General features: G+C 37.8%; 1 protein-coding gene across 1 annotated transcript in view; it reads right to left on the bottom strand.

The window, feature by feature from the left end:
• Positions 1–4,481: 4,481 nt before the first annotated feature.
• The window catches only part of ZNF804B (zinc finger protein 804B), a 234,969-nt gene continuing 222,007 nt past the window's right edge, over positions 4,482–17,443 (bottom strand). The window contains exons 3-4 of the mRNA XM_027896695.1: positions 11,944–12,074; positions 4,482–8,579 (exon numbers count right to left, since the gene is read on the bottom strand). Coding sequence (XP_027752496.1) covers positions 4,913–8,579; positions 11,944–12,074 — 3,798 coding nt within the window. The 3' untranslated portion in view covers positions 4,482–4,912. The remainder of the gene's footprint in view (positions 8,580–11,943; positions 12,075–17,443) is intronic.

Below are 17,443 nucleotides of genomic sequence, written 5' to 3' on the forward strand. Positions count from 1 at the left end.
TTGCTGGCGTTGTAGCTAGCTTTACCAGGAATAGGAAGGTGTGGACAACTTCATTGCATCCTGGTCAAAAGATTTTTATTTTGGTTTTGGTTTTTTGTGGTTTTGGTTTGTGGTGGTTTTTTGTTTGTTTGTTCGTTTGTTTGTTTGTTTTGTTTTGTTTTGTTTTCCTAGCGTGTATCAAAGTTTGTTCAGCAACAAAGAGGTGACATCTGATCTCAACTGGAAGCTTACTATAATTGACAGGTAGTGGTATAGATATTGATTTGCAGGGGATTTCCTTCAGACACATACACTTTTTATGTAAGTTCTAATTCTGAATTTTGTTTTTATCATGAAACAACTGGATGAAGAAACTCAATTCAATGGAATTAGATACACTGCGTCAATTATACCTCTGTTGATTTCCTGTGATTTCAAGATTTTATAGGATGCCTGAGTCATGACATGCATGGTTGATTAATTTGGTCTCAGAGACTGGCCATGGTATTTCCAGCTATGCAGATACGTCTAACACAGTATAACCTCTGTCACATCACACCTCAAAACCACAGAGCTTTATCTGTTACACGTACCCATGCAGACACTTGTTTTCACCTTACTTCAGTTGTTGTGCTACCTGGAGGCATGACACTTATGAAACTATTTACTGGCAGCTATTTCTGGTTTTACAAAGAGTACAGCAGCAGTTCCTCAGACTCCTGAAGCTGAGACCCACATGAGCGAAGCCAAAGCCTTATGTCTGAAAACTTATAATATAGATGAAAGAGAGATGGAAAAGAATGAAATAAGCAAACTGGAAAAATACAATGTAAAAGAGAAAACATGGGATAAAGTGATACTTATCATAACTATGTGAAGTTTTAAAGTATGGTTGAAGCCTGAATAAATGATACATTTGTTGATCCTACTGTTAGTTTCTTTACCCAAGGTCCTGCTATACAAACATTAGGAATCATAGCTCAGAGACATTATTTGGGCAACCTGAGGAGTTATAGGTGAAATTCTAAATCAACTTATCAGAGCATAAAAATATCCAGGAGGATATTTATTCATTAAAAGTACATGGAAAAACCACATAGATAGAGTAATTTTTTTTTAAGGAATGTTTATTTTCAGTTCCATTTAAACAACCCACTTTTTTAACACATACTAAAATCTTTAGGAAACATTCTAAGAAATTTCAGGATTATAGCCACAGGAAAGAATTAAACGTATTTCAGTTCTGCAGATTAAAATACAGAATATGTTTGCATCATTCTGCATTTTATTATGTTGTTGCCTTTTGGTATGCTTTACATTAAAAATACATGACTGACACTCTTTATACCAGTAAGCCTTTTTATTGAAAAAAAATATTATTGCATTAAACTACATTCCCAGGGATTCCTTGAATAAGCTAAAAAAAAAGTCGCGTTGCATGTACAATAGTGCAATTCACTTAGCTACTGTATAATATAAAACACTTTATACAGAGAATACAAAACAAAATTACTAGTTTACATATTATACTAGCCAGAGTATTATTCAGTTTTAAATATAAACTTGACACTTTTAAAATCAATCTGATCAAATGGCATTTTTATGCAAATCTGCACAACAAATATACATCTTCATTGTATTCCAGAAGTACCTCAGTTACAAATAAAACCCCCAATCAGCAACAACAACAAAAATTTATCATAGTGTAACTGAGGAAATGTTTCTTATAGGAATTTTAGTGTGTGGGTGACCTGTTTCCTTGGATTATGTATCAAGAACATACAGTCAATCAAAAACAATTTATTAACTTGGTGTGTCTTTATCACTGCCATGAGGTTACTGTAACTCTTTTAAAAATCTATTTGAATAAAATCAAAATTGTAGCATGGCTCCATACATTGGGCTCAATAATGCTTTTAATAATTATAATGATGCATATTTAAATAACATTAGGGATGAAAAACAAATATGGCAGCAATTAGAGAGAAAATATAATTTCAGCTGTGCTGATAGCTTTATTACATTTCTCCAAGAAAATCCCTTTTTTGTATTAAGAATTATATTGGACATTCCCTTTGTTCAGTAGTCAGTGATTACTGTTTTGCCACTGCGCTATTTCTGTTCTTAATCACTCCTTTTTCCCCCCATCAAAACTTCTCAAAATCCTAATTCTCATTGTTCCAAGAATTAAATTTAATCTTAATTGTCAATTTATTTGCCTTACCGTGTTGGTATATACAATGATGTATCAACATCCTATGATTTTTTTTCTTCTAGAATCCCACTGTATTGTGCATATGTTATGGGAAAGATTTGTGTCTATTTTCCATAAATTATCTATGTAGTAGGATATGGTTAAGTTTCAGTTGGTCAGGTTTCTTGCCACAGAAACTTCTACAACATTACCCTTGGCTGTAAGAAGCAGGGATACAAAACGTATGCACGCACATTAAAGATGAGATTAGCTCATCATTCCTTAGTTCCATATTTTTCTTTTTTTTGGAATCTGTTTAGAATACAAATGAACTCTTATATACAATGAGAACAGCTGGGTTTGCTCCAATATAAATGAAATTGGGCCCATAAATTTAAAAGTTTGTAGGGATGGAAATGCATCTTTTAGGCTAGTATGAGCCCTGAACTGGTGGTCATGGCTATGCAGCTTAGTCAGCCTCTTCTAGGGCACAGATTGACCTGCTACTTTAGATGTCCATTTCAGAATATTTCTACAGAGTTATGACTAATGTTTCCAAGTGGTCCTCTGGGTGAGTGATCTTCATCCAAGCAAGTAATAATTTTTGGAGGTGTTGAATCCCAGTCAGTGAAATATGCTTTATTCTCAGAAAATGAAATTTCAGAAGCATAGAAATTATATGTAAATTCAGATCTTAATTTAGGAAGATCTTCAGCCAAAATTAAAAGGACAAATTTTTAAACTGTAGAAATATTTAATTTTACATCTTTTACAAGAAAAATTTTGACCTCCTTAATTCTGAAGCAATAATTTCAATTAAAGAAGTTCCTTGCAATTAAAATTAGAAAATTAAACATGATTTATATGCTACTTACATACAGATAAGTAACTCCAAAATGGCATGAATCCATTCAGTTAACAAGACTAATAAATAAGCTGGGAATCAAATCAAAATATATTTGACAGTGCTGGTTTCAACAACCTTTCTCAGCACAAAAATATTTTGCTTTTGCTCAGTCTCCATTTTTTCTTCTGATACTTTTTATTAAATGTCTAAAACATTAAGCATTCAAAGCTACTTTCAAACTACAAACTTTGGAAATACAAAACAAAGAATTACAACTTGTAATTTGAAAAGTTTAGAATAATACTAGTTTATGATGAAGCAGCTGCCTTTTGAAATGAAAACAATTCCATTTTATTGCAATGGATCAATCTAGTTTGATTAAGACTAAGGAAATAAGTCCTGTTTTATTTTAAATAAACAACTTAACTGCAATTAGATTTCTCAGTTGATTCAGATAGCTGAATATAATGGAATAAAATTCCTCCAAAACTTTTAAAATGTGTTTTATATTGATTCTGAAAGACACATTATTAATTGTGCACTACCTTATTGCAAATTAATTGAAATTATTTCAAATGTTTTTAATACAAACAGGTACTGTCTGTTGGAAACTTCATGGTCCAATTATATTGGGAAACATTCCTGCAGTCTAATGACAATTATGAATTTAATTTCATGCTACAAATCTTCTGTTGAATTAGAAGCATTATAAAATAGCCAGACTATGCCATTCAAATAGATGCTGAAGTCCCCACCTATTTCCAGATACACAGTTATTATGAACAATTTCAACCACACATTACTCTGAAGGTTGGATACATGCATTCAAACACTGTGGATTCAGAATTTCAATTTGCTTGTTGAGAGTTTGGGAAGCCATGCGAGAATCTTGACATATTTGTTTAGATTCAATATACCTTTAAATGCTGAGTACTATGACATGTTATTCTTTGAGACAACCTGGATAACCAGTTTTTGAAGAGCTGCCCAGAATTTTACTTCTGCATTTTTATGAATATCAGCATGAATTTATAGGACCAGCCAATTGTTTCTGTTGTTTGTGAAAGGGATGAAAGATATTTACATGTTCTTTGGGAAAGACTCCTCCACATGTCAGAGCTCTGTTAGATAGGAAAGAAGCATTGCAGTTTTGGAAAAGGACCTCTGAGGTTCAAAGCCAGCCCTGGTTGCTGGCAATTCTGGGCTACTTGCAGCTCACTCCTGATGTACCCTATGATACATACACAGGCAATGCCAAAGAACTTGGCTTCATTGCCTTCTGGGATGCTTGGTTCAGGAAGAAAATCAGCAGCTTGCTTGTGCCAGCACAGGGCTCCTGTGCTAAGGAATTTTTTGTTGTATACCTGTGGCCTCATTGAAATCCCTTTATACAGTTCAAGCAACATATGTCAGGGACCAAATCACTAAAGTATCTTCAAGATGCTGTTGCAATCCCTGGGCTGTCTCATATATACACTCACAAAAATCAAATCTTTGAGGTGTTTCAAGAGTGCTCTACTTTAAATTGCCCTACTTTAAATCCCTCATCCTTGTTGATACACTCAATCCCATTATGTCTGGGTGTTGTGGTCCCATTCCTACTGAGAGTCATAGACTTCACTTCAAGCTATTCTTTCCAAACATTCAGTAGAATGACACTAGCCACCCCATCCTTCTTGCGCTAGTATCACAGAGAAGCTTTTAAGCAGCTTTTCCTCAGAGATACAAGAATAAAATCAACATTCATATACTGTCAGACAGATTGCAGACTTTAAAATCTCTGTCATTGTGGTCTCAGAAAAACAATAGATTTCCCCTCAGACATGGGATTGAACACGGAATGCTTTATTTTATTTAAATTTGGTTTTGGAGCCATTGTGAAATCATTTGGGTTAGTTTAAGTAGCTAGAAACACTGAAAACTTCTTTTGTTGTAGGTAACTGTTGGGTCTGGCTAGAGCAAGAATAGTGATGAGGCTCTTGCCCTTGGAATACCGGAGGAACTAAGTGATTTGGATGTATAGCAGGTGTGGCTGTGTTCAGGTGTGGTGTAAATAAGGCCGGGATATATGCAGTGTGTGGTAGTGTGGGGAAGGTCAGAGGGGAAGGGTGGAGGGGTGTGGTGGAAACCAAGTGTAATGGGTGTCCTGTCAGCAAAGCAGGGTGGGTGGGAATGAAGGCTGGAGCTAATGGGGAAAGTGATATGGGGGCAAAATGTGCCTGGGAGAGTGGGTGGAGGGGTGCCAGGGAGAGATGACTGCCGTGGGGATGCAGAGATGCTGAAACAGCAAAGCGTTGCAGCAGTGTGTGGTGGATGGTAGTGACAGTAGCATGCTGCTGAACAGGGAAGGCAGGAACTGCTGGTGTTGCAGAGAAGGTAGCCGGTCCTGGGGCAGGCAAAACTTTCAGATGTTTTGCCAGAAGTTGTTTCTGCATGTGCTGCTGGGCTTGCAGCTGCAGCAACCTGTATTTGTCTACTTCTTCTGGTGAAAATGTAATAGGCTGCTGTGTTAAAGGAGGGGAGGTGGACTTACTGTACACTTCTAGGTCATCTACTGTGTCTTCATACTTCTGCATAGCATTGTCACAAAAAGAGTCTGAACAGCCTTCTGCCCCGCTGGAGTCCATGTTTATATCCTGTAGTTCTTCTTTGGTCTCTGTTGAATTAGCAACAACAGAATATCTATTAGAGGGAAAAGCACCAGGGAAATCATTTGGTACTGGGTCACAGCTTTGTATAAAGGGTTGCACTTCACTAATGAAGAGATTGGATTGTTCCTTTATTGCTGTGTTCCTTTTAATGCTTGGGCTCTGATAGCCTGTTTCTATTCGAATTACATCTTTAAAAACACAATGATCATAATCAGTGCCAGGTGAAATAGTAACGTTAGTTATCTCTGATGCTTCCAAGTTGTTTTTCTTCACACTATTTTCCAACAAACTGATCTCATTATGCTCCATGTCATTTTTACCTGGCAAAGGTAGCATTGCAATGTCATCTACTGAAGATAACTGAAGAGCAAAGTGACTTTTCGATCGATCCTTTAATTCTTCCCTACTACTATTTAAAAATCTCTCTGAATTGTGAATTTGCTCCTGGGCTTTCTTAGACTGCACTCTTTCTAAAAGTAACTTGGCTGTCAGTGATTTCCTTTTTCCACATATGTCTTTTGCCAGGTTTTCAAAAGAACAGGTGGCAAAGTTTTTTGACTGACTATTCACATTCAGAGATTTGTAATGTGCAGTTTCAGCTTTTCCTGGTTCAGCATTAGAACCTCTTTTGGCATCCTCTTTTGTTTTGTTGTCACAGTTGTCAGCCTCTTTTGAGAAGGATCCTGAACTGCTGCCTCTTGATATTCTGCTACTAGATGATCTTTCACTGCTTCTTGAATCACTGGTGGAACAGCTTTTGGATCTGTGGTAGCTTCTACTCCTACTATGAGCTTTGCCAAAATGTCGATGCCTACATCTGCTGTGTTTAGATCTGCCTCTGTGTTGTAAAACTTTGTGTCTTGAACATTTTCGATATTTAATTTTGCCCCTCTGAGTACAGTTTCTAGTTCTGTGACTTCTACTATGACACAGATAGTCCTCATCTGTATCATCTGATGTGAAAATACACTTGTGCTTTCTGTGTTTACATTTGTGCCTTTCATCTGTCTTGCTTTTTCTTTTACAACAACAGAGCAAATGATTTCTGCTGTGATTGTTTGATGTGGGACCCATGTAACTCATGCAGGTACTTGTACTGCTAACTGAAGTGTCAGAATAGCTGGAATGTCTGCCAGAGGAGGACTTCTGAGAAGACGGGAATCTCCAACATCTTGTGTAACTTCCACATCCTTCATTCTCTGAATTCCTGCTGTTTGAACTGGATTTACAACTAAGGAAACTTCCACTAGAGTCTTTTCCACTGTCACTTATATCACTGCTGCAGCTGGCCACACCTTGAATGGATCTGCAGTCATCTTGGTTTTCACATTTTTCTTCTGAATAAATTAAATGACATTTCGCAGCTTTAGACTTTTTAATCCTAGACATAAAAGCAGAAAAGGAAATGCTTTCATTTCTAATGTTCTGTTTTTTTCTTCCACAGCTATGAAAATGATGCTTTAAAGGTCTTCTCAGTCTTGTTGTATGAAGACTTTTTTCTGTCAAATAATCCTTTTGTGACACATCAAGGTAAGCAGGCACTTTGGGCATATTTTCATTCAAATAATCTGCAATATATTTTTGACCATTTTCGTTCACTTCTTTCACTATGTTTGACTCAGTTTTTTGCTTGGCCTTTCTTGGATTTAGGGAACCTTTCATCCTCTTTGGTTTCAACAACTGATTATCTTGTTCATTTGACATTTGTCTGTGTTTTATTAAACCTGAGGGTTCATTTTCATCTGCAGTCTTATTTTTAGAGTGCTCTTTACAGCTTGCTTTGTTTGTTTCATGCTGTTTACCATTTCTGTGATTTAAAGAGAGTCTGAAGTCAAAATACAATGGATTACAGCCATATGAAATACAGGGCTCAGTTTTTGTAAACAAAAGCAATTCTGTGGGCCACTGCAGAGCAGTGGTGCCATCTTTGCTCACTACATGGAGGAAAGGCAATGTCTGGGGCTTAAATTCTTTAACCACGGCCTCCTTTGGACGTGTTTCCATATTTCCATTTTTGATTTCTGAAATCTCCAAAGATCTCTCTCTTTTTACCAGTTCAGGACTGTTATTTATGTTGCTTGAACGTGCCAACTCAGGCACTTGCTGGGGTGGGAGTTCAGATAACTGGTCAGGCAGGTGGGCATTGCTGTGCTTGTAGGTATTCAGCTGCATACAAAAATTGCTAGGCTGGCATGAAGGTGAAATGAGAGTTTCTAAGAATTGCTCAGATTCATTCAGTTTGCTGTCTTGCTCTGTTTCTCTCAGTGAACCAGAAAAATCCAAATTTGAAAGCTGTATTTTCACTTTAGAAAATGAAGCATGAGCACTGACTTTTTCTTCCCATTCCCTATCACTACTTTTATCATTTTCCTTTACTATTTTAGGTTTTGGAGCTGCATGACTTGATGCACTATTATCCAAATCTGTTTGGTCTTGTGTAATAGGTGACCCTTTATCCAAGCTTGCTTTCATGTATTCCTCCAAAAGTGTGCCAGAATGGCAGGCCTCAATAACTTGCTTTTTCTTATGGTTGGGGGACTCACTACAATCATTTCCTTCTTCAGAGTTCTCACTGAAGACTGATGCCGAGGACTCAAGCTTTAAAGGGACCTTTTTAGAGAATGAGAAAGACACTCCTGCCCTTTGAGAGGTATTGGTGCTATCTGGGAACACTTGTGAGACTTGATTTCCTAGTGCATGGTGTCTTTCAGCAGAGGGATGATGCCTACTTATAATAAGCTGCTGTTTCTCTAGTATGGCTCTGGAGAAACCTTGTCCTTCACTCATCACTGTTCTTTGAGAACTGGCTGTGAACTTGCCACCTTTGTAGAGGAAAATGCCATGAGGTGCCTGCTGTTTTTCCATGACCAATCGGGGGGCTTTAAGCAATGGTCCACTCCCAGTGATGCTGTAAGGTAAAAAATAAAGAAAAAAGAAAGCCTTAAGTATTAATAAAGTAATAAAGGTATTAAGTAACCAAGCTATGACAGAGCTTGCGTTTGACATTGTCTGTATGGTGAAGGAGGGCATCATGCTGTTACAAGGGAAAGCTAAGTTTCTACAGGATAAATGCCCAGACTAGTTATTGAATCATAGAACCATAGAACAAGCTGAGTTGGAAGGGACCCACAAGGATCATAGAGTCCAGCTCGTGGCCCTGCACAGGACACCCCAACAATCCCACCATGTGCCTGGGAGTGTTGTCCAAATCTCCTTGATATGTCAGTTCAGAGCAGAATGTGATGTCAGCAAAGGAAAATAAATTCACTTTTTAGTTGGTGAGTTTTTGATAAAACTTGAAGTATTATGACCTCAATCCTCCAGTGTTTTACCTTTCAGGGTGCAGATTTTCCCAAATCGTTCTAAGGTTGACAGTACTCAATTTAACTTAAATCTTGAACTATTCTGCGACTTGAGATACAGATGAAAAAAAAAAAAAAAACACTCCCCATGGTTCACCCTGAATGGGCAAGTCTGAAGAACACTCTCAACATCCTTAAGATAACTGGGGCAAATTCAACCCTCTAAAGTCAAGAGGCCTCATTTACCATATCAGACTCTTATCAGCTGCAAATTAAAGACTGGTTGCTGTGTGCGCATTTCTATATGCGCATCTTGAGCTGTAGGTTAGGGCCAGGTCCACCAGACAGATCCATGGTGACTGGAGAGGGCTGAGGCTGAGCCAGGAAGACAGTCCAAGGGTTGAGGTCCGGAGCAAGGGGCACTGGGGACAGACAGTAGCATGGATATGGCCAAGGAGACCAACCCTCCTCCAATCCAGCCCAGAAAGACTAAGGAGGATTAAAGAGGACCAAAGCTCAGCTTTCTGAGCCCCGAGGTATAAGTGGGGCCCAGGTGTGGCTGTTTAGGGTCATTAAAGCTCAGTAGTGCCCTCAGGACCCTCATAGGCTTTTGAACAGGTACGTCTATTCTGGTGTGATTTTGAGCAGCTGTATCATTTTCAGAGCCTAAACCAGGGCAGATTTTTTATGCCTCCTGCCCCATTAATCCTACCTAACTGTCCCAGTAGCCCTTAATACTCAAAAAACAAATCTGCCCTCTCTCATGGTAATGTGCAAAAACGGGAATGTATTTTAACCTCAGTAAAGTCAGACAGAAAGCAGTGTTCTTTGTTTTGCCACATGCGTGTTGAGCTAAATGCAGAATCCAGAGTAGAGTTCTGCTTAGTAAACATTCCAGGTAAATTCCATTTTTCTGCATCCCTGGTCTAGAAGACCTGGTGTCTTACAGTCAGCTCCAAAGCATGGGCAGCCTATGCCAAAGCTTAGAATTTAAAATCAAAATGAGAAATTCTAATACTTTCAAAGCACAATGGCCACCTCTACTCAGCAGACAGATACTTTCATTAATTACATTATTCCTCCTCTCAAAATATCTCAGATTTTAAATCTGTGGTTTAGTATTCTGGTAATTAAAAAAAAAAAAAAAAGGCACAGCCCATCTATGAAGTCCTTAACAAACATGGTAAATCACAGATTTCTTGAAATAGATGATTAACTGAGATTGGAATGACTGTTGTCATTTTCCATTAGAGATGAGACATAAATAGCCACCATAAAAGTGTTTTTCCAAGATATAATTTAAACGTGCATTTCATTAGACTAATTATCTGCATTTGGTATCAATGCAGCACTACAGTACACTAACAAGAAAAAAAAAATTAGGAACCAGATTAAGTAAAAAGTTTGATTAAAGATTAGAAAATATTTTAAATAAATGTAAATACATTAGGACTGCTAGATCTGCATAACAGCTATCTATAATTGGCTAGCATGTTTTATAAATGCTATAAAAATACATTGATATTCAGCAATGGGAAAGACAGAAAGACTCTCTGAAGTAGGGTCAACGCAGAGTATGAAAATATGTATGCATTTCAGAGCATATATTTGCATTTACCACAACTTTGTCAACAGGGGATACAAATTCAGGGCTATTTGTACATCAAGAAGAAATAATCTCTTGGAGAAAGTGTGTTAAAGAGATCCTTCTCGAAGTCTCCTTGGAATAGCAAAATAAAACGTTTCTATGCACAAGATTAACAGTAATTTTGTTGTCAAATTGTACTGGCTTGTTTCAAGGAATTGTGTTGGAACCTGAGATGCAATACTCAGGGACAATAACAATTTTATGTGTATGTGGACTTTTCTTAGAAAGACTGACTTTCTGTCTTTCCTGAGCAAGTGGGAATGCTACTCCTCTGCCAAAATCACAGCTCTCAGCCACCCCTGAAACTATTCTTTCCAGGCTCTTTGTAAAGGATTATGGGCTCTTGGTTCTCTCTAAAAGCAAGCCTTTTTTTTTCCCTCATAGTTTCACTCTGGCTTTCCTATTATCACTGGCCTTATTGGTCTATCTGAGGCTACATCTTCAAGTATGTGGATATAAAGGAATCTTCCCACAGGCAGTTACATTTATTTCAACAGATTTGTATGAAAACGGAGTTGTAACCGTAAAAGTGATTTATTAGCACTAAACTGTTATATTTCAGCAGATTGCTCAAAAGCAATTACATAGGCCAAAATGAGTGTATAATAAACTCTGAATGCTATTATTTCCAGGGTACAGTAATCTTGATATGAATTTAAAAGAATGTCAGTTTAATTATCTGATTAACTCATTACGGTCATAGATTAACATAAACAATTGGTCTGGTGGCAATCTGAAGCCCTCAGTGTCATTAAACAAAGGAGATTTCTCAAATTTAAGGGTTTATTAGTGCAATATTTGTCCTGTATCTTGATATTCTTCAGTAGAGCTAACAGTAGCAGAGAAACTTAGTTAATTATTTGTTTTTCATTCACATAATGATACTTTCATTACTCTACAGAGAAATTCTGAGAATAATCCCAGCACCCTAAAAGTGGTAAAAATGATTCACAAAGGGTTTTTTCTCTCCCATTCACTTAGGGTCAAATGCTAAGACAGTCATATTAATCTCTCCAGGTCAGTTTGGATAAGGAAAAATGATGATATTATAAAAGCATCTTCAAAATGCTCAGTTTAGAAGACATGAGAATAACTAGCTACAGGAGAGAAAACGACAAACCTTCAAATGCCATGTAATTAATTCAGGGCTTTCAATTTTATGGTTTGCAGAACAGGAACGTTTGGAGTTGAGGACAGCTGAAAACAGGTTACACTATACACAAGCTTTGTGCATTACATCGTGTAGGAGTAAAAATATTAAGATTTCTTCTGGGACTGAGGGAAGAGGGCATTAAACTCTAACATGAATTTTAAATACTTGCCATTCTGACTGCTTCCGTAACTCTGCAAGCTGGTGGAGTCGCTTGAGTGCCTTTTCCTGTTTCTTCTCATCTTTCCATGACTTTGAAGCCACATTTCGAGCAAATTCTCTTTGTTTCAAATCTTTCAATCTCTGTGTGAAAAGAACATAAACAGAAGGGATTAAATATGTGCACAACAGATACATTTCCTCTTACTCAATTTATTTGCTTTTCGTGAAGTTGGTATGCAAATGGAGAGTAAAAATAAAATAATAGTAAAAAGAGATTGGAAATACTATTTTTGCCTAAAAAACAACATGATTTGACCATTGCTATTTAGGTGATACATGCATACATCTAAATGACAGTTTTGCTTCTTATGAATACATAAATCTGCTGTTGTGTACAAACATAGGCACAAAGCTAGACTCCATTTAATGAGGTCAACATTTTACTTTTTAGTTAATTCTGTTGGAAAGTAATACATAGGCATGACGGCTTCTTTTTTCTCCAGCTAAAATGAAATAATCCAGCTAGTGACAGTGACACAATATGACACAGTCATGGAAACTGTTTTCCACCACCCTTGGTGGAAAGAGGCCATTCTGGGTCTGTGATTTTGCTCCATGAAGAGTGCTGGTAAGCTGTAGTGGGTATGTCCCACCACTGTCACATCAGCTGTCCCATAAGTATGGGATTTTTAAAAAAGTCAGATAACACCTACGAAAGAAAAGTAGATTCTGGGAGGCTAAGACCAGAAATTTCTTATTTGCTTTCAGCCTTGTAGACCCCAAGACATGTGATTCTGAGCACTGCTCTGGAAACGGGGAGCTGAGCTGTTCATGTATCAGCTTTCTAGGGAGCTTAAGAGCTGGCTCAGAACCACCCTGATGTTTCTGCACAGACAAGTTCCTTGGATGAGGTCAACAAGGCCAGAAAGACAGTTGCTCAAGGAACTGATGCACCACCAACCAGCAAGAATTTCCATGTTGCCTGGTGCCTGATGAAAGTTCAACAATTCTAACAATAATATTTACACTTTGTCCAATCTGTATGTTTCTCCATAAAGTTTTTATCAGCTCCAACATCTAGTATTTCACTGAAGTAGGCTCTGAAACAAAACAGCTGCAAAAGCCTCTTTAAAGCTCTTAGGCTTCATTTGCTTGGAAAAAAATGTTTGCTCCACCGTATTTTACCTATTCCTTTATGTGCCCTCCCTCACTGTTTACTTGTCACTTGCCAGGCCAGTCACATAATGCTCCATTCCCTCAACCTCATTGTCTGCAATTTACAGTAAAATGGATGAATATGTAAGAAAATATTACTTTTGGTTCATGAAACAAGCTTTTAAAATAATATATCAAAGCCAAAGTTGTAAAAGAAATCAGAGAATCTTCTCAGAAACAAATCCACATATTCTGTCACGTCGGTAATACTTACAAGAGTCTAGAGATATTTAAGCTGTGAAGATAAGTAAGGAAAACATATGTAGCCTTAAGCCTTATTAACATGTCCAATGTGAAGTAAGAGCAAAGAAATAGGGCAAAGAAACATATTTGAGAAATGCTCTTTAGGGCCACTTGCTATGTTTTAGCTGTCCTCCTGAGCTGTTCAGCATCACACCTAAAGCATTCATGGGGAAAAACAGAAACAGTTTCTACCTGTCAAGGAAAAAAAGAACAGTGTGAAAGCAAGTGCTATGGAGTGCAGGTACTGCAAAGCAAAGCAATTTCATTTCTTTGGCAGTTAGGATGATAATCAAAAATCAAATGGACTAACACTAAGAATAGAATTTCTAGCAGTATTTTTTGCTCTCTAATGGCATACAGCATGTGTCAAAGTAGAGAGAAGAAGAAAAAAAAAGCAGGTAAGCATAGCAGAGAGCTCATCAACTTGAGCCGAAATCCAAGAAATCGAAAGCATCTAGAGTCTGAGCAGAGAAAGAGCTCTCTTTGCACATTGCCTCAGCAAAATAAAACAAAGCTGCACTGCCAGAGCTCCAGTTAAGAATTGTAATGAAATTTGTCAGCTATGTTGGATAGATCATGGGACTGCCTGCTGAACCTGTAAACCCCTGGTTTTCTTCACTAATAACCTGTGCTAGACTTCTGACAGGCACACAAATATTTTCTGCAGATGGTGCACAACAGCATGCAACTGAGCAGGTACCTGAATGACAATCCCAAGCTCAGCAGGTGTGCTTGAAAATTAACATTGCTTTACACGGCAATTGCATTTCTTCATGTAATTAGGTACTTAACTGGGCATCCAAATGCAGGCACATGTAATAAACTATGATTTATTTAAAGGCATTCTTCTGTTCTGTCCTTCAGAAGCTACAAATATTATTGTCCTGGAGTTATATTTGTTTTTTAGACTCATGTTCTATTCCTTCTCTCTTTTTCGCGGGCGTGAGTGTGTGGATGTTGCTACACTTAAAAGTAACCCATCCCTTTTTCATAAACACCCACAGAGACGATTAAAAGAGTACAAAACAATATTCATTGCATCCAAAGATTTACTTGTAGAACCAGATCTGAGTCACACTGGTTCCTCTGTCTAAGACTCAGTCAAAAAATAATGAAACTATGTTTTTTCTCTTGAACTCTGGTACGAATCAACAGGAGATTCAAATGAGTTAATGGAGCTTCATCTCCACTACCTACTTTTGCTAAACATGAAAGAACAGTGGTCAAATACCTGTAATTTAGCAATTTCTGCCCATTCTTAATGTTGGGTTGTTTGAGGTTTTTTAATTGCCACTTCACTGGGGCCAGTTCTTGCTTTACACTGACCCCTGGGCACCTGAAGGAAACTCACTGATTGATGCATTTGCAGTATTGACTTAATTTTCTTTCCAGAGTTATGATCCTGATTTTTATTCATCCCTGTGCAGGTGAATGTTTGTCTGGATTGCTATTCATCTGATCAAATTTAGATGCCTTTCTTCACAGCTGCTGGAAAGAAATAAGAATTTTGGGGATGTAATCACCTCTTTTAAAAGCAGCTGTCTAAAACAAGACGAATAAAGTGAAATGTAAAAGTACTTTCTTTTCATTATGTACAAAGGGCATTAAGGGTATCTATCTTAATTATTAAGGGGTGTTCCTCTAAGAAGGAGACAAAGCTGACAGCCCAGCTGAGGTGCCTTTACACCAGTGCACACAGCATGGGCAACAAACAGGAGGAGCTGGAAGCCACTGTTCTGCTAGCATGACAGCCTAGTTGCCATTACTGCATCCTGGTGGAAGGAATCCCATGACTGGAGTTCAGCGGAGTATTAATGGCTACAGTATGTTTAGAAGGGACAGGCAACAAAGGAGGGGTGGAAGGTTTGTGTCTGCATCAAGAAATGTGGAGTGTGTAAGGTTGTCTCTGAACAATAGTCACAACCAGACTGAAAGCATATGGGTAAGAATCAGAGATCAAGGTAACAAAGGGAACCTTGTGGTCGGTGTCTACTACAGGCCATCTGATCAAAGTGAGCTTATTGATGAAGTCTTCTTACTACAGCTATAGGAGCAACTGTGTTCCCTCCAGGAGGCTCTTGTCCTCCTAGGGGACTTCAACTAGCTCTACATCTGCTGGAAAAATAGCACAGAGTGCGGTAGGAAATCCAGGAGACTGAACATGGAGGATATCTTCTTAAGCCAGGTAGCTGGTAGCTCTACCAGAGTGGATGTGATACTGGACCTGATGGTCACCAACACAAGAGAGTAATTGATGGCATCTTGATTGGAGGCATCCTATGATCATGCACTGGTGGAATTTGCAGTCCTGAGGGGTATGGGTCAGGTGAAGAGTAAAGTCAAGACCCCAAATTTCAGGACAGCACAATTCCAGCTGTTCAAGGATTTATTCAGTAGTCTCCCCTGGGAAACTGCCCTAGAGACAAGGGAGCAAAACCAAGCTAGCAGATGTTTAAGGAAGTTTTCCACAGAGCATGAAAGCTCTAAGGTCCTTGGTGTAAGATGAAAGGAGACTGGCATGGCTGAGTCAAAACCTAATGTCAAATTAAGGGGCAAGAAGGAAAATGCACAGGTAGTGAAAACAGGTATCCTGGGAAGAGTATAGTGATGCTGCTTGTGTAAGGATGAGTCCCTAGTAACATTCAAGAGCAGGTTGGATAGGGCTCTGAGCAACATGAATTGATTGAAGATGTTCCTGCTGATTGCAGGGCAGTTGAAACTAGATGGTCTTGAAAGGTCCCTTCCAAACCAAACTATCCTGTGGTTCTGTCTCTCACACACATTTTTGATAGAGGAAGTTAGTGCAATTGGTAAATTTTCATTGCTACAGGTAATAGTCTTGTCTATTGGCAACATAAAAGAGGAGCTTGAATTAGTTTACTTTTGGCATATGTAATAGAAAGAAACTTGAGGAAGACATCTATATATTTTTTTTATGAGTCATTGACAAGAATACAGAAAAAACTTTCCTAATCTGAATTTCTCTGCCAGATTTGCCACCCTTCAACCTTCATAGGGTCTCTGGAACATTTTATCTATATTGCTCTCTCATTCACTGTCTCTCAGTTTGAGGACCTTAGGAACAAAGCATTACTTCTCCTTTTGAGCATTCTACCAAGGGCTATGCTCATCCCATTACATAGATTTGACAGAGATTCTCAGTATAACTACTTTTGGGACAAAGAACTCCTATTGCAAGTTTACTGAGAAGCAAATCCTCTTCTTGTACTGCATTGATGTAAGTAGAAGGTATCTTTGGGAAAAAAAAATTCTTCATTAAGTTATAAAAGGTCAGGTTAGTACGAATTAAATTATTTTTTTTTCCCATTACATTTGGACTATTTTTATTCTGGAATGTAATTCGCAGTGCACCCTCCAAAATACTCATCATTCCAGCCCCAGGTAAAAATGTATGTACCACACATTAGGTATATGTCTCCTGTCATATTTAGAGAGCCTTGTTTAAATCTAAGTCCTTGAACTAATGCGAGTGTTTGAGTGCCTGATTAGCTTTAAAGATTTATTTCCACTTAGCTGAAAAGCTCCTTAATTAAGTTCTAACCAAATTCACCATAGAAGGGTTAAATGAGGTAAAAAGGAACATTAATTTCAGTAATTATTCTCTTGCCTGTAACCCTAACATTGGAACTAAATGCATTATTTGTAAAATGATTTCACAGTGCAAACCATCAACTGAAAATGATAGTCACTAGAGAACATAATTAAACTTCACGTCTAAAGCTTACAGTATTAGCTTGCTAAGCAAAAGTGAGGAAACAGCAATGAAGGTATATGCTCTTACTAGGGTAAATAAAATCCTAAAAATAATTTGGAAAGGGCATTACATACAGGAATTAACAATGAGATATGAAGCTCAAAAACCAGCCGATAAATTTTCATATGTTTTACCCATAAATAGCTACAGATCGCTTTGAAGTGTGTTCTAGTAATCACTTGTTAGAGTAGTTCATATTATAGTCAGCAATAACAGATTCAATATTGTTAGTGGAAGTAAATGAGAAGACGGAAAGAAAATATCCTGGTATGATTGG

Source organism: Empidonax traillii, unplaced genomic scaffold, assembly GCF_003031625.1.
Source record: "Empidonax traillii isolate 1590-97213 ecotype Southwest subspecies unplaced genomic scaffold, ASM303162v1 scaffold512:size449007, whole genome shotgun sequence".
Lineage (NCBI taxonomy): Eukaryota > Metazoa > Chordata > Aves > Passeriformes > Tyrannidae > Empidonax > Empidonax traillii.